The following is a 22,339-nucleotide window of genomic DNA, read 5'->3' as shown; positions in this document are numbered from 1 at the left end:
CGCAAGCATAAAGGTGTGCTTTAGTCATCGATCCAGTCAAACTGGCATCACAATTAGCCATCGTAAGCACCCTGTACTTTTCTTAAGGGTAACTAAATTCCTTATTTCCCCCTTCCCTCCTCCCTCCCCTCTGCTTTCCTTTCTCTTTCTTTCCACCATTCTTTTCCTTCAAGTACATTTTCCCCATGGTTCCCTACATTTTTCATAAATCCTCCAACAACAAGCTCTCCCCCTTCATTTCTCCTCTCACTCCTCCCCCATCTTGCCTCTCCGCGGTCCTCCCCCTCACCCCACCTCTTCTTCAGTCTTCCCTCTCATCCCCCCTCCTCCTCTTAAATGTAAAATCCTAGGATCCCAAATGTCTCCTTCTAGACAGTCACCTTCAGAAATGTTTTCTAAAGAAACTTAAATCTTAACCTAGCCCCTCGATAAAGATATCACAATCTATGGGGGATGGGTATCAAGGATGGGACAACCTTATTATCTTGTTGGATGGCTTCCTTAGCATCATTTCAGTTTTCTGAGTTTTAAGACCTTGGTACTTTACTCCATCCTTAAAAGTGAATCTAAGACCCTTTCTTCTCCGTATGTGTCCGCAGCCTGTCTTTAGCCTCCTTGGACTAGACAGGGCTCAGTCTTACTTCTTCTTGAGGTTTAGAGCCCATAACACGGAAAGACAGGTGTTAGTCACCAACTCCTTTACAGTTGTTGGGAAAAACAAATGGAGGGATGAGTGAACCTTTTATTCCTCTTAATATAAGAGACACTTGCTAAAAATTTTACAAAAAAGAGTCAATGACATTAATCTCTTTTCATTTTCCAGGTGATTTTTGAGGTGGTAACCTCTGGACACCAAGGCTACCTTGCTATTGATGAAGTCAAGGTGTTAGGACATCCATGCAGTAAGTACACTTTCCTTTTAAATGTTGGGGCTCATCACTGGGGCACACATACACCACAGACTGAAAGATGGGAGGAAACCAGGAGAGAAGTCGTCCTGACAACAGGGTTTCATGACAGGCTCTAGATGTGGGTTCCAGAGCTCGACACCCCAAAGCAAGCAGCTGGTATGCCGATGCAGACACTTTGATATCTTTGAAAATGCAAAGCAGGTGTGAGGGACATTTGGATTTCTATTTTCAATATTATCACCAAATTAAATGTGGCAGGTTGGCACATTCCATTCCCAAATTGAGTATGTTTCTATCCCTGTTCCCAAGTGTTTGTCACACAGTTCCAAACAGTATGGACCCAGTAGACTTAGGAAGTCCCTTCCTTAACCATCTGTCAGCACCAGATTTTCCTGTCCTTCTCTTCACAAATTAGTACTTTGAGAACATGCATTGGGAAGAAAGGGCCTTTATAGAAAGCTAACATGAGACTGGGGAGGGGATAAACTGAGGTCAAGGAGGCAGAGCACTTGAGGAGCTGGCTACATGTCTGCCTGCTGGCCCTTCCTTGCGAGGCGGCTGCCTGTCCAGGATCTGGAACTTCTCCACCATCCCTGAACCTTTGTGTCCTTGGTCTTAGGCACAAAACCTGGACAGGATCATCAGGATGGGTCAAATGCCCACTGCCTTCAGTTATGTGATGCAATTTGGGAAGGAAGGGGTAGCATTCCCACTGTCATGGGATCCAGGCCTGGATTTTTTTTTTTTTTTAACTAAGAAATCTACTATGCTGAGCAGGGAAACACAACAAATAACCTGTGTGTGTGTGTGTGTGTGTGTGTGTGTGTGTGTGTGTGTGTGTGCTTGCATGTGAGTATGTGTATATGTGTGGGAGTATGTGAGCAGGCATGTCTTGTATGCATGCGTGTATATGCATGTCGGTATGGGAGTGATGTGTGTATGCATGTGTGTATGTGTGTGTATACATGTGGGAACTTTGCTTCTCATAAGCGATATGTATTTATAAGGTTAGTTTTAGCAACACTACTAGTTTGCCTTCTGTACCTTTTAATAAATGGTATTCATCTGTATATATTTTTCTGTGTTTCTGTTCCATGATGTCCACTGGCAGTTGGTGCACAGAACCCAGAGTCTGTGGATGCCCTAAAGGGAGAGGGACCTGCTCTTTGCATCCTCCTTGAGCCTTTGAGTTGTCTCTTGACTACTTACAATGATGAGTACAATTTAAAGGCTTTGTAATAGTAAATGGGGTGAGGGGACATGGTGTGTACTCAGTCAAGACTTGGTTGTTCCTGACTGTTTCTGTTCATGGTTGGCTGAGTCTGCACACGTAGAGTCTGTGGATATGGAGTGCTAGTTGTAGTCTTTCTTGGGTACCCCCACTTCCACTTTCATTTTTAAGTTCAATCCATGGCATTCGGCCATAGGACTATATCACAGCCTATACTTATTTTTGAACATTTGGTGCCTCCTCCTCTGTTTTTGTCTGTTAAAATTATTGTTGTGGTACAGCATGTGCGTGTCTCCATGAGGAAATATATGTGTATATCTGAGAAGCCAAGTTGCTGGAATGTGGGGAGACATGGTGTTAGATGTACCAGTCACTTCCAAATTGCTGTGAGAAGTGTCTACACCAGTTTGCATCCCACCAATGGTTCGTGGACATTTTATTTCCCCTGTATCCTTTCCCAAGATTGAAACTTTCAGAGTTTACTTTTTTGGCCATCTGAGTGATGATGGCAGCCTGCTTTAGTTTTAGAATGCCTGGCATGCAAAGAAATGGCAAGTTGCTACATTTCCTGGGTCTCTGATGATGGCCCCTGTCCAAACCATGAGGGAATAGTTAGATACACAGTAGTAAAACTCACCCCGTTGCAGGGAGAGTTCAGCATTTCTTCAGTTGCCTGAATTAGAATAGATCATTAGACAGGCTATTGAGGGCACCTGTGTGGTCATTATCCCATAAAGGTATCATGACACAGTTGCCCCATTTCATCCATGGGGGCTTTACTCTGAGTTGTTGTTTTTTATTTTTTTTTTCTGGTCCTCTGCAGGTTCACACACACACACACACACACACACACACACCATCTTGTTCATGACCAAAGCTGCCATTACTTTGGTAACATGTGAAATTTGCCTTTTCTTCTGTATCAGTGAGATGGCGGAAGGAGGAGGGGAGTTTACAGAGAATCTTCCCACTTTTTCCCGGAAAAGGTTATAAAAAAAAAGAAAGAAAGAACCAGGCTGTAACTAGCTGAAACATCTGGGCAGATTCAGGAAACAGAATATAATTATCTGAACTGGAAGTTGGGCAAGTCTTTGTGCCATAGCCTCCAGCTTTGCAAAGTGCCCCAGAATCTGCTCATGTCCACGGTCATGGCTTGAGTCACCTGTAAGAGGGGGGCAGAAGATAGCCCAAAAGTTCTGCACATGTGCTCAGTGCCCAGTGCTCTGCTGTGTCCTGCCTTCCTGCTTCTTGGAGCTAGCTGCCCTCTCGCAGATGTCATGCTTCAGTGGGTACAGGTGAGAGCACCTGCAGCCAGGGTTACCCAGAGCATCCTAAGCCTGCATGCTGGGTTTTTCCTTCTACACAGGGCCTCTGGCTTTCCACTGGGTTCCAGGGTGTGTGTTTATCACAGACATAAAGATTCAATGCTTAAGCTTCTGTGATGGTCAATATATGTGTGGTGGTGTTGTGGTGGCATGCGTGTGTTCCTGTGGAGTCAGCTTCCCATGCCAGTAGGGATGAGTTTACAATTCCTCCTCTGAAAGTAGGCACACTCATACCTAATTGGCTGTGCGCGTTGCCTTAGGAGACACAGAATGGAGCAGCAGGCTGGTGGTTGAGGGTTAGGAGGTGATGTATGTTGCAGTGGCCCTGTGAACTCTAAGCTGTAAGTAGGTTTGATTACAGCTCTTTGGTAGTTATTTCTTCCTGTAATCTGTGAGTTTATGGGGGAACTGTGTGAAATAAAAATCATAAGGATGAAGACATTTGGTTTGATCTTGAAATAGAAAGCTTTACAGGTAATGTTTTGTGAGGCCTCCTATCAAGACTGCTAGATAATAATCGATTGTTTTGAAATTTCGATGCTCGTTAAATTTAGATTCTCAGAGGGCCATAAATACTTCCCATCTAAAGGGTGATTTCCATGGGGATGCAGAGTTGTGAGTCTCGTCAGCTTCACTGTATAGGCTCGTGTTCGGACTCTTACAGGTTTATGAGCCGGCATGACGGCAGTTTCTCGACAGTGGTTGTTCTCATATAGGGAAGCAGTTGCTCATAAAATTGGTATTAATGTAGTGACAATAGAGATGCAGGATCAGCCTGGAATGTGGAGATTGTTGTGCAGAGTCAGCAGCTGTCTGCTTAAGATTCCTTCTAGCAAACACAGATAATTCTTGAATTTGCTATGCACACTCAAAATGTATCTTGAACTGGGTTCAGTAATCCCAGTGAGAAAAGATGAGACAGATGTTGTCGATGTCATCAATGCCACCTCTGTTTGGACACATTATGAGTGTGTGCATCTGCGACTACTGTGTGGTACCTCGCTTTTCTGTGTGTGGCCCGTTCGTACTATGTAGGTTAGGCTGTCCTTGAGCTCAGGGTCCTCAGACCTCAGGATGCCCAGTGCAGTTTCATGATTTCATGGGCATGCGCCACCAACTAAAACTCTTGGGTATTGCTATTGTCACCTCGTGGTGCTAATGTGTATTTTTGTGTCTTATAAGCCACAGATATCTTAACAGTTTATGGAGGTGTAATTTCCATGCCCTACAGATTCCTCATTTGGAGTATATGCTGCAGTGTTGGCTGCATTTTCGTCCTCACTGCACCTGAATTCCTACAATGGGTTATAGTCAAAACACAGAGACACTGAAACTTTGCACAAGTCAAAGTTAAGTCTGTGAATATAAGGTGTGCATAAAACACCAATGAATTTCACGTTTACACTTGAGCCCCGTATCCAAGGTGCACCCCCTTATATATATGCAAGTCCTAAAGAATCTGACAGTATTTGAAATTTGAAAACACTTTTGGCCTCAGTATTTCAAAGAAGGGACAGTTAACCTACATTATCAGGATCAATTACCCATTTCTAAAACCACCCTTGAATTATTTACTAGGAAACAGTAAATCCAAATAGCTAAACTGATGCATTTCTTACATTTGTGGGGGTTCATTTGTGTCCATTTTGAAATCGAGGGCGTGCTTGCCAAGTGTGGTGTTTGCCAGTGTCGACTGGGTAGATCTAGTCAACATTTCCTTTCTTGTGATAATGGTTATGGGAGAGGCCCATGCTCTGGTAATTCTGGCTGTTGACACACTTCCAGACATTTCAACCTCTGCCATCACATTGAGATGTAAATGAAAATAAGAGGGCTAGGGCCTACTCGTTTTTCTGCCCCTCTTCAGTTGGCTCTTTGATCTTGCCAATTACTCTTCTCTGATTTTGTTGCTAGGATTTTGATGCAGGCTTTGAAGAATCAATAGTAATGAAACATCTACAAGGAGATCTGTGTCTCAGTCAATGATGACTCATGCCTTTGGGATCAAAGGCTGATTGGGGATCAATTAATGTCTGAGAACTCCACTCTTTGTTGGAAGCAATGGAATGCAGCAGGCAGGAGGCAAAGGCAGAGTTGAAGGGAGCCTGTTTGTTATGCATGGGAGACAGTTTGTAGAGCTCCTGCGGACTTCACAAGGATCTGGTGGAGCATTTTGAGAGGGTATCCAGGAAATAAATGGGCCTATAAATTTAGAGAGAGGGGGAATGTTTCTTTTTGAATATGAGATGGGTTGGAATTTCCATTCTGAAGGCACTAGGCTTGGAATTCCAATTACAGCAGTCTGGCAAAGTCCGTGTCCCAGCTCAGCGTGGCTTCTAAACTTAGCTGGTCAGAGGGCCTTTTTGCTCGGGCTCTTTTCCACTTTGCAACAGTTATTTTAAACAGAGTTTCTTTGAGGGCTAAGTACACAGGATACCTTTCTTGAATCATTCTTTTAAAATCTGTATCTCATTCCTTTACATGAGTATTTTATTATTTTGTTTTTCAAGACTGTGTTTCTCTGTATTGCTTTGGAACCTGTCCTGAAACTCACTCTGTAGACCAGGCTGGCCTCGAACTTAAAGAGATCTGCCTGTCTCTGCTTCCAGAATGCTGGGATTAGTGGTGTGCTCCACTACCGCCTGTTTAAAATGAATATTTTAAAAAGAAAAGATCTCGCTGCGTGGTAGTGGTTCATGAGTTTAATCCCAGCAGAGGCAGCTGGATCTTTGTGAGTCCAAGGCCAGCCTGGTCTAAAAGACAGCCAACTACATAGAGAAACAAAACAAAAAGGAAAGGAAAGGAAAGGAAAGGAAAGGAAAGGAAAGGAAAGGAAAGGACAGGACAGGACAGGACAGGACAGGACAGGACAGGACAGGAAAGGAAAGGAAAGGAAAGGAAAGGAAAGGAAAGGAAAGGAAAGGAAAGGAAGGGAAGGGAAAGGAAAGGAAAGGAAAGGAAAGATGTCTATTTTACAAAAAAAAAAAAAAAGTTCTGAAAAGGCTTGTGTTATAAGCCCCTATATTTTGAGGTAGTGTAGGTTGAGGTGTTGATGCCCGAACAATGTACTAAAATCAGAATCATACTGTGGCATCCACCTTAAACCACTTGCAGCCTGAAGATTGTTCTAGGACCTCCAGTTCAGGGCCTGGTGAGTCAGGGACCTCCTGAAACTCTGGAACATTCTTCTGTCTTCATGTTTATTGAAAACTATTCCTCCAACACCAGCAGAAACTTCCATAGGGGAAGCTGACCTTGGAAATAGAATGTCTTTTGATATCACCATCCTGGTAGATGAGTTTCCATCCTGAATCCAGGACCATTATCTTTCTTCTGAAGTATGCCTTTACCTGGTTCCCACTGGAGGTGAGACTTCGCCGAACTGTCCGGATGCCACCCCATTCTCTCTGCCAGTCTGTGTTTCAACCATGCCATACTTCCCAAGATTGGAGGCAGCTGGTTATTCCAGGGGAAGACATTCTCTTACCCAATCTGGGCCAACATGGATCCTTTGGATCTCCATCTTTCTATGCAAACAGTAGTACACACAGTCTCCAAGAAGCCACATTAGAGTCAAAACAATTCTACATAGGAAGAGGTAGCTTCCTGTTGTAGGGTTTCATTTGCTATAAAAGGATTCCATGACCATGATAACCCTAATAAAGGAAATACATTTAATTGGGGTGGCTTACATTTTCAGAGGTTCCGTCCATTATCATCATGGTGTGACATGGTGACATACAGGCGGACATGGTGCTGGAGAAGCAGCCAAGTGTCTACATCTTGGCTTGCAGGCAACAGGAAGTGGTCTGTCTCACTGGATGTGGCTTGAGCATTTTTGAGATTGTCATCAAGTTGGTGGATATAAAGATTCTGTAATGACAAATGGCAGCTATGAGTGTGCTTTAGTGAAGCAGAAACTCCTGGGTGAGCTCTGAGAATCATGGCTGTAGAACATACACACATAGGAGGGCATTATTACCAGGTGCTGAGGCTTTTCTGTTTTGGTTCAATAGGACATACATACATATGTATGCACTTAAGTACACATGTCTGTATGTTCCTTGTTTGTTCAGGCAACCTCAGCATCCAGCCCAGGCGGCTTCATGCTTGTGATTCTCCTTCCTCAGCCTCCAAGTGCTGAGAAAGCAGATTGTCACCACCATGGCCAGCCAAGTGGAAACATTTTTTAACCTACATCTACCTCATCAACCTCCCTTCCCACTCTATACCACGCATACAGAATGTCCCAGGATGTCACTTTGTATCATCTTAACTAATGTAGGGAGGTGATCACAGTTCACTGTGAACCCCTAGGCATCAGAGTTTAATTTTCTACCCAAGCCTTAGTTCCGAATGCTGCTGTGTATTTCCTCACCAGGTTCCAGGACGCCCTCTATTCCAAACAACCAAGTTTGCAGAAATACATGCACATTTCGAAATTTACTTCTTAGAAAAAAATATGTCATTTAAATAGAAATTTCTCTGTCTTAATGTTTCTTCTAAAATATTTTCTAATGTGAAACATACTTTTTAAAACTACATGTCATAGGGAGAAAAAGAACCACTACATTCCGATATCTTGAAACTTTTAATATATTAGTTATACTGGAAGGATAAACAGGTGAGCAGCCTAGGTCAGGCATTTCAGACAGTTATTTCGGAGGTGGAGGAAGGGAAGTTATTTTTCAAACATCTCCTCCTACAGGTGCTATCCTAGTTTGACAAAGGACATAATTTGAGTATCCCACCCTTGCTCTTCCAAAATGACCCCTGAGATGTGTGGAAAGGAGTTAGTCAATGGGATTTTTGTCCAAGATGCTGCAAATTAAGTGTGCCTGAGGTGTCTGCAGTTTGTGCTTCAGTAGTGCTGCAGGTCTGTGTCTTGCGGCTCTACTAGGAAAGGCGTGGTTGTGAAGGCATGAGCCCTCTTCTGTATCTTGGCACTGTAGGGGACAGGGCTTTTGCCTTCTGTCCTCTAATGGACTATTCTGTGGAGAGAGTTTAGTAGTTGTCTGTAAGGAAAGCCAGCAGGATTTGGAAGCCTGGAGGAGAAAGGTCTAGAGAAGAAGAGGGTCTGGGATGAGGGGCAGGCGGAAAGGCAGAGGGATGAGTAAAGGCACCATGAGTGAGATGGACCACTCCCCTTAGCTTTAACATAGAAAACATTCATGTCCCTACACAGTCCAGGATAAGACACACAATTAAGCTTGTATGATGTAAAATACCTGCTTCCTATAGGTGATTACTTAAAAGATGAAGCAACTCCATTTATGCCCAATTTTTGTTGTGAGCACAACAGTAAAATTTTATATTTTTATAGACAGAAAAGCAACAAGGAATTCACACTGATTTTACCTCTGTGTACTGGTAATGCCATAGATTATCTAAGAATTATCTTAAGTAAATCCTATCAAATCAAGACAGAAATCATTTCCACAAAATATCATTAGTAATTTTACATATCCATTTCAGGGTTTCAGGACAATAGCCCCACTTTCCTCCCTCCTAAGGTGTATTTTCTAAGGCATTCTATCTTAGGATAGAGTGCCTCTCTTCTCACTAAGGAAACACTTTTCTTCTCCTTGAAGGTCTTGCTTTCAAAGCTGTTTCACTTGCTCAACTCTACACATGCATGCAATGGTTATGACTTTTAGTCCTTAGGAATTCTTATTTTACAATGGTAGCTAAATAATAAACGTGAATAGTAAGAACTCATTATTACATATTATTTTCTATTATAATTCACATATAATTTGTATTTTATATGATATATAAATTAAATAGTAAAAAAATTAAGAGAACTGTGTTAGTACATGTCAGCATTCCATACACCAATGAATTTTATGAATATGCCATTTTCATACCCTGGAACCATGCATGCTTATCAAAGCGTGAGTTTTGAAGATATATTCATATGTGTGTGTGTAAAGGTACATGTATATAGGTATATATATATATATATCAGTATATATAATTATATGTACAATTTGCATCAGCACACACATATAAACCTATAGAGAGTTATATGTGTGCTTTCCTTACATTTGAAGCCAGCCATTGCTTTCCATTGCCCTTAGTCATCTCTGTGCCCAGTTTTTTTACCTTTGCTAATTGGAAAGGTCTCCTTTCCAAAATAACAAGCCTGTTCTCCATGTAGTGGCTGTTCCCGGGTGTGCTTGTCACTTTTTGGAGATGCCTGGAACATCATCTTGGTGTGACTCCAGATGACTAGATCTCTAGGCCAGAGGTGACCAACTAGGGACCAGAACAGTGGCTACTGCCTTCCCTGGCTTCATGCCCCTGAGTAGTATAATCTCAGGGGTCTTCGCAGGAGCAGCCAGACCTCTCTAGAAGTCGACAGCTGGCCCAAGTGTTTGTATATTTTTTTGCAGTCCATAGTCCCACTCAAGGCTAATTTCTAGGTATTCTAGTATAGCCCTTTGAAGGTTCCCTGCTTCCAAGACCCAATGATAGTGATGATGATGATGATGATGATGATATCATTATTATTGGATGAAACTGCAATACAGAGTATCTGCTGTTTTCTGGGTTGTTGGCTGTATGGTGGCAGGAGACAGTTACTAAGAGATGCATCTGCTCTGCAAGGCAAAATTTCTGTGTTCTACTGGGTGACATCTCACCCTCAGACGAGATCCCTCGAAGGCTGAAGTGAAGGCATCTGCCTCATGACTCGGAAAAGAGAACTTCACAGATTTGGAAGGGAGGAGAAGGCATAACCGTGAAAGAGAGTGGAAACTGCCCCTTGATGCTGGGAGATGAACCCAGTGGAGGAGGGGACGGGCAGAGGGCCGGGAGACAGGTTTGGTACCCGAGAAGCACTTGCCTTCGTGTAGAGGGCCTGAAGATGTCTCCCCGGGCTGATGAGGGTTGGGGTGCCTTGCCACTCGGGTTGTTGACCGGAAGTGGACTTAGCAGGCCTTCTGGAGGAGTCTGCACTCTGTGCTATTTCACACATGACTGTCTAAGAAGTCACAGGAAAACTGATCTGCTGGGACCAGATGCAAAGGAACCATGCGATGGAGCTGAGAACTGACCTTTGTCCAAATCCACTGGGGACAGAGGAGCTGCGATGTCACCATTTCTTCACTGATGTGTTGAGGCCCACAAGGCTACAGGTGGTGAACTTGAAACTGTTATAGGTGAAATGAGTATTTTGGGGACATTTCCACTCTAGTTTAGTGAGGGTTGCACTGAAATGGATTTGCATACTGAATATCATTTACCCAAACCACTTAGAAGCAGGCATGAGTGGGAATATTTTAAAGATTTTAGAATATCTCTGTATGTGCATAATCGTGGCAATGAGGTGTAAATCTACATGTGAAATTCATTCACATTTTATGTATCACTCATATGTGTAAACTGAAGGTAATTTCATGCATTATATTTAGGTTTTAGTGCTTGTGTGCTTGGCTTATATCCTGTCCCATGAGTTGTATAATCTTCTAACTGTTCTATGATGTTGGCTCTTAAAAATATTTTAGATTTTTCAGCGTAAAATGCTAACCTAATTCTCTTTCTGTCTGTCTGTCTGTCTGTCTCTCTGTCTCTCTCTCTCTCTCTCTGTCTCTCTCTCTCTCTGTCTCTGTCTCTCTCATCTCTATCCATCTCATATGTGTGTGTCAGAGAGAGAGAGAGAGAGAGAGAGAGAGAGAGAGAGAGAGAGAGAGAGAAAGAGAGGGTTTGGGAGTGTATGTCAGTGTGTATCTGACTTTGGGTGTGTGTTGTGGGTTTGGGAGTGTGTGCATGTCAGTGTGTATCTGACTTTGGGTGTGTGTTGTGTGTTTGGGAGTGTGTGTTATATCAGTGTGTATCTGACTTCGGGTGTGTGTTGTGGGTTTGGGAGTGTGTGTGTCAGTGTGTATCTGACTTCGGGTGTGTGTATCTGTGTGTGTGATGAGAAACACAGCAGCAATCAGTTTCTTTGAAAAGAAAACAGATCTTCATTTTCAATGTAGTCCTTTTTGTTTTAGTCAGACCTCACATCTTCCTGTTCTTTATTAATATTGGGGTCTCTGGGATAGATAAGCCTAAAATAATTGATATAATTTTGTGTAGTAAAAAACAGCGGAGTCAAAATCGAGGTGCAGAGGTGGGAGAGAAGAATTCTTCATAGAAGTTGAAATTTCAAGCAAATAGCTCTCACAGTTATATGCCTATGGCTTTATTAATGCAAATAACATTCATTTAATTTAATGATGCCATCACAAGTTTGCTGTGTGGGGGACAGTAACACCAACCTCTGCCTGCTCTTGTTACCATGGTCACTGAAGGTTTCAAGACAAGCTGAGAGAATTGTAGGGATTTATGGGAGGAACAGCACCAATAGGATTCCAGGCAGAAGCTCCGCCCAAGGTGGTGTGAGGACCACTAACTAGGACAGACAGAGAAGGTGGGAAGGGAGGGAGAAGGGGTCCTGTGGTGTAGAGAGCTAGTCTGGGCTTTGGAAATGGAAATCTGTGCTAGTCAGGGGCTCACAAGTCTCCCCAACCCCAAAACAGAGAAAACACCCACCTCATAGAACCTGTGTGAGTGTTCCCTGGAAAGTCCCTGGCACATAAAACTCAAGGGCTACCCTTTCAATAAAAGATAGTGGGGTTTCCAGTGACTCCAGAACAAGGTAGAAGAGACATTTGGCTTGAGGGGGGGGGGTTCAGAGACCTTCAAAGACCAAAGAGTTATGTTACTCTTGAGTAAGGAGTAGTTTGATTGAGTCAGTGAAACAGTTCTCAGAATTGTAAGTTAATGAATTAATACTAAGTAACAGTGGTTCATCGCTACACTGCTCTGTGACGAGCCATTTAGAACATTCTGCATACTAAGCATTGTGAACACAGTGAATTATTGCTGGACTCCAAATAATAATGAGGTTGTCCTGTGCGACTGGTATTAAAATTCATCGTTCTTTGTTTGCAAAGCACTTCCAGTTCTAATTATGTTCCCCTTGGGCTCATATGATGCTGGCTCGCAGTCCCCAGACTAGAGCACCATTCTCCAAACAGTCTGTGCACAGCCTGAGGACCCACGGGCGGTGAGAGGATACTTGAGGGCATGAGGAATCTATTCTAGTCATTATCCAATCTTGTCTGCCCTACCCACACAATGCTGAATCCCCACTTCCTTTCTGTTCTCACCCCTTTCCCTGTATGCAACTTTGTAGTAGCAGTAGGAGAATTTTCCTAATAAAATTTGTGTGGCATCCAAGTCCTGACTCAGTCTAGTTCCTTGACACCTGTCTTAAGCGTGATTCAGAAATTAGGGTATACTGCTCAGACTGAGCAGAGCCATCCTAGTGGCCACAGCTGTCACTTACTGGCAAGCGCACCAGGAGACGGTGCTGCAGTCTTTGGAATCATTTGGATTTCTTGAATGAGACATAAGAATCCGCTCAAGTTGCCCGGCTTCATTGGGCAGGCCCAGCGTCATTCACAGAGTGTGTCTATGGGGATAGTATTTTTTTGTAGCTGAGAAATATTACAGAGGGGGTGTTGCATACCAATTAGTTGTATTAAAATATATATTATGCACAGCTCTGTGTTGGGGTTTCAAAGTTTCCTTGACAACATCATTTAACTTCTTACTGTTCTTTTCACATTGCAAGTATAAATATCTAATATGTTTTTGTTCAAAACATCAATTAGGCATCAGCATAATCTTTATTAATACAGATTTGTTATTACAAGGAGACTGCTGAGCTATGGTAATTTGCACAGCAGGAACAATGAAATATCTCCTATTTCGGTTCTATCCTAGATTGCTTGGGTTTTTTCCTCTCTCTCTTTCTTCCCTCCCTCTCTCCCCATCTCTGTCTCTCTCTCTCTCCTCTCTCTCTCTCTGTCTGTCTCTCTCTCTCCCTTCCTCTCTCCCCCTCTCTCTGTCTGTCTCTTTCTCTCCTCCCTCTCTCTGTCTGTCTCTCTCTCCCCCTCCCTCTCTCCCCCCTCTGTCTGTCTCCCTCTTCCCCCTCTGTCTGTCTGTCTGTCTGTCTGCTCTCTCCTCCCTCTCTCCTTCTCCCTTTAGACACAGAGCACACACACCAAACACCTTCCATGATACCCTTTACAATAACAGAAAATCTTCAAAGCTTTTATAAGCACAAACATTCTTTTTCTCCCAAGACAAACACAGTGGAAAGGCCCCGATGGGAAGTGTATCTACTCTCTCTGAGTGGGTGTTCTAGTTGCAGGTCCCACTTTTAATTTCTTGACTTCTTTTCCCGCATATAGCCAGAACTCCCCACTTCCTGCGGATTCAGAACGTGGAGGTGAATGCTGGCCAGTTCGCTACCTTCCAGTGCAGCGCCATAGGCAGGACGGTGGCTGGGGACCGGCTCTGGCTGCAGGTATGTGACCAGCTTTCACTGTCCTGAGAGGCAGCAGCAGGACAGCCACACCACACCGCAGCCGTCGCTGCTCTACAACATCCTTTACACATCAGCGGGACCTCCAGGTTTCCAAGCTTAGTGGGGCAGATTTCCTCACTTGCCCTCTCAGATTTTCTATTAGCCCCCGGTGCTGTTTTCTTGATGATCTCCTTCGACAGATTTTGTCAAATTAGATTTAGCAAAGAACTTTCAATTCTAAACTATGATGCTTCTCCCTCCTCGTCCACTGAAGAAAAACAACCTCAAGAATCTCGCTCCAGTCTCTCTCTCTTTCTACACACACACATACACACACACAGACACACACACGGACACACACACACACACACACACACACACACAGACACACACACACGCATACACACATGCACACAGACAGACAGACACACACACAGACACACACAGACACACAGAGACACACACAGACACACAGAGACACACACACAGACAGACACAGACACACACACACAGAGACACACACACAGACACACACAGACACACACACAGAGACACACACACAGACAGACACAGACACACACACACAAACAGACACACACACACAGAGACACACACAGACAGACAGACAGACACACACACAGACACACTCACACAGACACACACAGACACACACAGAGAGACACACACATAGACAGACAGACACACACACACACACACACATACACACGTGCACATAGACAGACAGACAGACACACACAGAGACACACACACACATACACACACGCACACAGACAGACACATACACACACACACACATACACACATGCACACATGCACACAGACACACACACACACACACACACACATGCACTCACGCACATGCACTCACGCACATGCACGCACGCACAGACACACACACCCCAAGAGAGGGAGAAAGGAAGAGCTTCCTCTTGTAAACCTTTCTGTAAGCTGAGTTTTTAGGCAGCTCGCATTAATTTCAAGCATTTCAGTTATGCATGCTTATATTTTCATGTAAGCCTGGCCGTCCATGCAGTAAGTTCTTTAGGTCCTGCTCTGTGCATTCTGTGTGACAGACAGCCCCTTGACCCTGTGCCCACTCTGAGGAGTTCTGACAGATGACTGGATGTCAGTGGCCTTCTCCCCACAGAACATCATTCCCTTCCCTAGGCTGCAGGGTAGTGTGTGTGTGTGTGTGTGTGTGTGTGTGTGTGTGTGTGTGTGTGTTTGCTCAAGCAAGCGAGAGTGTGTTTGTGAGCATGTGTATGCGCGCGTATGAGCGTGTATGCACGGGGTGTTCTCCCTGGTGACATTCAGTCACATTGCTTCTTGTTTCTTTTAAGTGTTAATCTACAGGCTGCTCACCCCTCAATTCTCCTAGAGTACCTTTTCCCTTTCTTCCCTTATTTTGTTCTGTGTGCAGTTGTGGTTGTTTTTCTGCAGCGCTGGGATCAAGCTCCGGTCCTCATGCACGCTAGACAGTTCTCCCCAAGAGACACAGCCCCGGGCCTTTTGCATTTTTATTTTACTATTTTATTTATAATTTTGAGTTTGCTACCCAGCTGAAGCACTGTGTTTTAAGCCTTCCATACCCACTGTCTCATGATAGTCAGCTTCCATGTTCTTGTTTCCCTTCCTGCACCTGTCCAGTCTCTGCCTCTTACGATTCTTCACACTGCTGCCATGGTATGATGACTGTGGGGTGTCACTCATATGAATTTTAAATCCTTTATTCCTTTTCATCTCTACAGTTTAGCTGGTTATTTGTATTTCTCTGATTGTTTTTTGGGGGGTGGGGAGTGGGAAGTAGCCGAACATCTCAGGTGAGCCCAGGTGGGCTGTCAGCGGGGGCTGTGGTCTGAGGAGGAGACAGCTCATGGCCGCTGCACAGAGCATGCCTTATCCTTCTGCCTGTCACCTTTCCCTCCTGTATTATGGCCCTTGTCAAGGACCCTTGTTCCAGGAAGGAAGGATGTGTACAGAAGTTTGGAAACACACGATCTCAATCCATCCTTCCTTTCTTCTTTGTTTCTGAACGTTTTGTCATGCCTACCCTAAAAGCTTTTTAGCAGGTAGAGACCGACCTAAGCCTGTAACTTTCCCTTTTCTTTTTATCCTGCTTCTCAGTGATTTTGAGTTACCACGCTAGGGATATAGAATGTTGTCTGAGTAGGTGGATGTTACTGTTAATGAGATCCAGATCGGCTGTCTGATGTTCTTGGTGAAGGAGATAGGCATCTTTTATTGACATTTTCCATGAAGCATTTACCACCTTTTAAAAAACGATGCTATTATTTTAATCATTATCTGTAGAGTTCTTAATTATTTATGGAAAACTAGTTTATGGCTCTTGTCTTTCTTGTGCTCACCACTTGGGATGGGACGATGAGAAGTGTGAGCTCAAGTCTGAAATCATAGGGGATATCCCCAAAGACTCACTGGCACATCAGACAAAATTTGCTTCTAGATTTTACAAATACCCCAGACTTGGGAATCATCTGCTTCAATGCCTTACCTTGGGATTCCAATCTTTAGTCCGTTACTAGTAGTGGAAGTGTTGGTTTTAAACAGTGTGTGGCATGATCCAAGGAGACAGCTGATTTCTGTTTTGGGGGAGAGAGAAGAATCTTGCTGTAGACTTTTCCATCCCACCTCTACTGTTGAGTTACCGTGGAAGAATAAGGGATTTCAGGCTCACTATGCGTTCTGATTTCATGGGTCTGAAGAAGGGGCCCTTTTCCAGTACTTCATTACCTGAACATCAAATGCTATGCAAGTGACTCCATTTGAAGGAAGGGTTGAAAGTAACTAACCTGAAGCAAAATTTCATGGGCTTAGTAAGTTGGAATGGAAAAGCAAACATAACACGTAACTGGTACCTTAACAGCAGTCCCTCAATGTCCCCGGAGTTTGGGGTAAGGAGCCTATAGGTGACACAGTCCTGGGCTGCTTAAGTTCCCTGTATAGAGCGGCCCAGTGTTTGTGTATAATCTATATACATTGTCTCACACACTGAAATAATCTCAGGAGAGTGTACAGTAACTAGCACAGTAGTAAGGATTGTGTTGGTGGCTGTGCTGGACCGCTCAGGAGCTCAGGGCAAGACACACTCAAAGCCTGTGTGTCTTCAGTAAACAGTTTCTTTTTCCTATTGTAGTATTGTGCTATAGAGCCAGACTGGCCCGAAACTTACTTTGTAGCCCAGAACACTTTTCTTCCCCAGCCTCCCAAGGGCTAGAACTAGACATATAGGCCACAATGATAGCTTTCAAATATGGCTTTCAAATATTTTTGATTTATTGGTTTTTTTTTTCAGTCTTTGGGTGCAGAGTGAATTTACGTAGCCAGCTCAGTATGCTTTTCATGTCCAACTTTGTGTCCAAGGCCTCTCTATTTCTCATGTTCTGTTAGATAAGCATTATAATATTGATGGATTCATTCCTGATTGACCCTGTGATGTTTTCCTTCTCCTGTTTCCCAGACTTTTCCCCCTAATCTTCCTAATCATCTGCCTTTGTCATGCCTGAAAGTCTCCATGTGCCTATGTCAAGATGGGGCATGACAGCCCCAAGATGGTACATGATAGCCATAGAATTTACATGACTCTGGATTCTTGGGTAAATTTTGTTTATCCAGCTTCTCAGGATGCAATTTGGTTTGTGAATCTTATGATGATCAGGTAATTCTACTAAGAAATTATTGATGACTTCCAGTTGAGTGGGCATTTTGAGAGAAAGTGTTTATTTTATGAGCAGCTTTTGGAGAAGATCCATACACAAAATTATTAAAATATTCTAAAATATTTGGCCTATGTACACACGGTATATCTGAAATGTAACAGAATATCTTCTGAAGATAGGGATGACATCTTCAGTTATTTTATATTATGTATATATGTGCGTGTTTGTATATATGTGAGTGTGTGCATATTGTAGGTGCCTGTGGACCTACATATGGGTATGTGTGTAGGTGCATGAAGGCAACCAAAATTGCCTTCATGTGTCTTCCTTGGTCACTCTCCTACTGTATTCATTGAGTTGAGGTTTAAATTTGAACCTGAAATTCACTGATTCAATCTGGTCTAGCTAACCAGTTTTCCCAGGGCATCCCCTGTCTCTGTGCCCAGAGTGCTGAGATTACAGGCATCTGCCATGCCTGTTAGCCTTTTACATGATATCTGGGCATCAACATTCCAGTACTCAAGCTTGCATGGCAAGTCCTTTATCCACTCAGACTTTTCCCTAGCCCTAGATCTTATCATTAATAACTCATTATCTGTATGCAAACATCTGCAAATCTGAACCAAGCTGCACACTAACTTCTTCAAACATTTCAGACAAGAGATATTCCACACACAATGCTTGTGAAGCTGTAGCAGTTCCAAAAGTGGTTTCCTGCATGTCAACTCACTAGGATCCTAAAAGTAACCCTGAGGGCCACACACACAATGAATGAGAGAGAAATATTTTTTAGGATCTTCTATGGTATGAATCTCCCCAAGAGTAAAGCAAGATCTAGACATCTGTGATGGATGTTTACTTGGGGGCACATGGGTGCTTTGAGTATAGTCATTGGCAAACACTTTCATCGATGTATGACAGCCTTAAGAACGCCCACAGTAATCACCGGGCATGGAGTTTCTTGGGTCCCTCCTGTCATGTAACATCTATTTGACATATAATGGACAGAGAGTCAGCCCTGTTAAGCCACAGAGGTAAACTGTGTAGTTAGGAATAGTGGAAACCTGTGTCTCTAATCGCACTGCTGTATACACTGAACTCGGGGTCATTCTCTCTTTAATGTGGGTGAACTGGCATTGTGGACCTCAAAGAATTTGACCTTGTCCCACAATTAATTAATACCAGGGGCCTGACCTTAGGTGTCCATGTGTATTCCAGGTACATGTTGGTCCATGCCTACATGAAATGTCCAAAGATTTAATTGTTTGAATGATACTTTCAATGTCCCTTTGTTGTAGTATCACAAAATATTAACTAATCTGATGAAACATAACTAATGAAGAAAAATGTTAAAGGTTCTATTTTTGTGTGTGTATAAGTGTTTGTGTGAATGTATGCCACGTGTGTGACGTTGCCCTCAGAGGCCAAAAGAGTTCATCGAATCCCCTGGAGCTGGAGTTGTAGGCTGTTGTGAGCCCCTAGATGTGACATTGGGAACCAAGCTTGAATCTTCTAGAAGAGTGAGACGGGTTCTTCATCACTGAGCTAGGTCTCCAGATCCTAGTAGACACCCTTTTCTCACTAACAGCTACCTCTCACCTCAGGGATGAGGCTAGTATCAATGTGGGTGGAATTTTTCTAAAATGCAGAACGAAATACAAATAGATAAAATAAAACTCAGTAAGATGAGCGCCCATCCTTATACCTGCAGAATCTTAACGGCAGCATTCTGTGCAGGTGTTTGATAGGTGTCGTCAGATAAGGCAGCGCATGCATTTAAATATGGTATTTTACCAAGCGAGACACTAAAATCAGATCTGTTTATGTAAACCACCCAAGTACCTTATTTCATGTTGTTACCAACTTTTGATCACTTTTTAAACTTGATTTTGAAAACACCTCAGCAACACACACACACACACACACACACACACACACACACACACACACACTGAGAAAATCCAAGCAGAATTTAAAAATATCTTCTATACTTTTTCATGTATAGCTTTCTGCTTTTGATGCTTTTATTATTTCATGAGGACTTTCTGAATTGTTTTTACTATGCAGTCATTGACTCTTGAAGCTATGTGTGACTATATGAAATTTGTTATAAAAAGGTGACATTAAGTGTTTTCAAATGGTTTTATGGTATTCATCAGTTCTTAGAAATAGAAAAAGGAAATAAGATGTAGTTACTGGGGCCAGCAGGTTTGCTCAGTGAATTTAAAAATGATTGCCACCAAGCCTTATGCCACAAGGCCAACCCCCAGACCCACATGCTGGAAGAGAAAACTCTGACCTGGATATGCTTGCCATGGTACCTGTGCAGGAGTATATATAGACACATGCATACACACATGCATACATATAAACAAAAAACAAAATTTAGTTTAAAAACTTAGTTATTATGAAGGACACTTTCAAATTCCCTTATTATCCAGCACAGACACTTGCCAATATGTGGGGCTTTCTGTGCCTTCGAAGAGAAGTGTCCTCCCTAGATGAACCTCAGAGGCCACATGATGGTGACAGGCATCCTGAGACACTTGCTTGGGCCCCTGGCTTCTGTCCACAGAAAAGGTCTTTAATGTTAAGATGTAAGTGTCAAACCTTCTGGGACCTTGTCTGTTGGTTTAGAACAGACGGCAGGCATGATACAGAGTGGTCAAAGCTGACTAATGCAAACAGACCTCAGCTGGAGGTGTTTCAGTGGGATCGGTGTATCATCTTCCTAAATCTCTACTTCACAGCCCTTTCCTCTATTTTCCCATCATAACACTTGCTCACAGTTGTATGTGTTGAAGTGATTGTCATGCAATCCTGATAAAAAGTCATAGAAACACACCTCTAATAAAGCCATTCTGCTGTGTTTACTCCTGGCATGGCAACCCCCCTGCCAGAATAGTGGCTGCTTGGTCCTGCCCCCTTTTACCTTTTATAGAAATCTTATTCCTTGTAAGCCCCTAATTCGGGCGTGTTTTTATTAAAAGGGGCAAAAATATAGCCTCACTTGGATTTTAAGCTTCTTTTTTACTTGTTGGTCTAGAAATGGGTGTAGTTTGTTGTATGATTCTACTCAGCTAGTCATAATCACCCCTATCTGAAAAAAAGTTACTTTTGAGTTAGATAATTTCTTGTAGTTCTTTTCTAAGCTCAAGCACTCTTAGATGCTTTTAGTTAGAGAGACAGAGACAGAGAGATACAGACAGAGATAGAGAGGCAGACATAGACAAAGACAGAGACAGAGATTGAGAGAGACAGAGAACACAGGGGTTCTCTTGAGCAGGCTCCCTGACCTACGGCAGAGCCTGGCTGGTCAACAAATGGCTCAGATCACAGGAACCACTCACTGCCTGTGTCACTGAAGTCTGCAGAGTCTGGAAAGATGCTGTGACTTACAGCGCACCACCGCATGGTAGGTGATATTTGAGCTCTGAGTACTGGTTTGCTGGCAAACTTTCTCATTGGTCCTTGCAGAACATTCAGCCCACATATAGAAAAGCAGCCTAGGCCCAGGGGATTCTGTTTACTTTTCTAGGGGTGCATTGGTGGTATCAAGAGCTAGAACTGCTCCTCACCTAGCACAGTAGGAAACTTAGACATTGTCAAGGATTCTTGGACACTGGGAAGGAATTTATTGCCAATTAAATTAGAATTTTAGCTTGTGTGGGGGCTCACATGTGCATTGCTCGGGCTGGAGAGGAAGGAAGGACTGGTCACATGTGGCCTACAGTGGCTTTTAGCTTCGTTTATAGATAATAGGGGAAAATCACAACTGTATATCAGAACCGTTTTGTTATTAGGTATAAAAGCTACAAAATGATTTGTAAAGAGGTAAAATTATGGTGCCTTCAGCAAGCTTAACTTGAGTATTTTACACCATATATATTAAAGCATAAATTTAACATCACTTACCACACAGAAAATACCAGGAGCAGAGAAAGTGGACTGTCTTCTGTTGCTATAGGAACCATTTACTGTCTAAATCAATGCTGAAAATCACATCCATTATTGTTTTAGTCGGTTACCCATCTACAGCTGCATCTCTTTGACAGATCTGAGCATTCAGACACCATTGAAAGCCTTCCAGCCTGCACGCATTTCAACCTAGCAGGGTTTTGCATTACTCCAATTTAAAGAGCAAGGTTTGCTCTGTGTCCCTGAGAGCATGTGAGTTATTTAAAGAGATCCAGGGATGATCTAATTACCCAAGGTCATTGAATGGTTTTGTGTAACTTGGTCAAGGAGGCCATAAGAGCTGGTGCATGTTTGGGGTGAAGCCACAGAAATCAGGGTGATGGTGGGGGAGTTGGCTGCATAGCAGCCATAAGATTGGGATTGGGAATCAGGCTTTGAGTTTGGACTAGAGGTCAGGGTGGATCCATCCAGAGCATTCTCTCTCTCTCTCTCTCTCTCTCTCTCTCTCTCTCTCTCTCTCTCTCTCTCTCTCTCTCTCTCTCTCCCTCTCTCCCTCCTCCTCCCTCCTCCTCCTCCCTCCCTCCCCTCTCTCTCTCTCTCTCTCTCTCTCTCTCTCTCTCTCACACACACACACACACACACACACACCACTTTTGGACTATGAACTCTAAACCCTACACAGCTTTTTCTTATTTTTGTCTTTGCTTTTCTCACACTCATCATGGGGTTTCCTTGTTTATCCGGCTTCCAAGAATCTGAGGCTCCCCCATGAGAAAGGAAGGCCCTGGCTCAGTTCCCTGAGGGAAAGCAGCAGATGCAAACATACTTCATTGCTTCTCTGAAGTTTAGCAATCCAGTGTCTTCTTATCAAGCAGAGAAGGCCATAGGCTGGA

At 43.3% G+C, this 22,339-nt stretch overlaps 1 protein-coding gene across 4 annotated transcripts in view; it reads left to right on the top strand.

The window, feature by feature from the left end:
* The window catches only part of Ptprm (protein tyrosine phosphatase receptor type M), a 677,957-nt gene that overhangs the window by 274,415 nt on the left and 381,203 nt on the right, over positions 1-22,339 (top strand). For all 4 annotated transcript variants that reach the window (XM_027397791.2, XM_027397790.2, XM_027397789.2 and 1 more), the window contains exons 4-5: positions 824-902; positions 13,715-13,830. In XM_027397791.2, coding sequence (XP_027253592.1) covers positions 824-902; positions 13,715-13,830 — 195 coding nt within the window. The remainder of the gene's footprint in view (positions 1-823; positions 903-13,714; positions 13,831-22,339) is intronic.

Source organism: Cricetulus griseus, chromosome 2 (genome assembly GCF_003668045.3).
Source record: "Cricetulus griseus strain 17A/GY chromosome 2, alternate assembly CriGri-PICRH-1.0, whole genome shotgun sequence".
Classification (NCBI taxonomy): Eukaryota; Metazoa; Chordata; class Mammalia; order Rodentia; family Cricetidae; genus Cricetulus; species Cricetulus griseus.
Note: the sequence above shows the minus strand (reverse complement) of the source record. Positions and strands in the feature narration are given on the sequence as shown.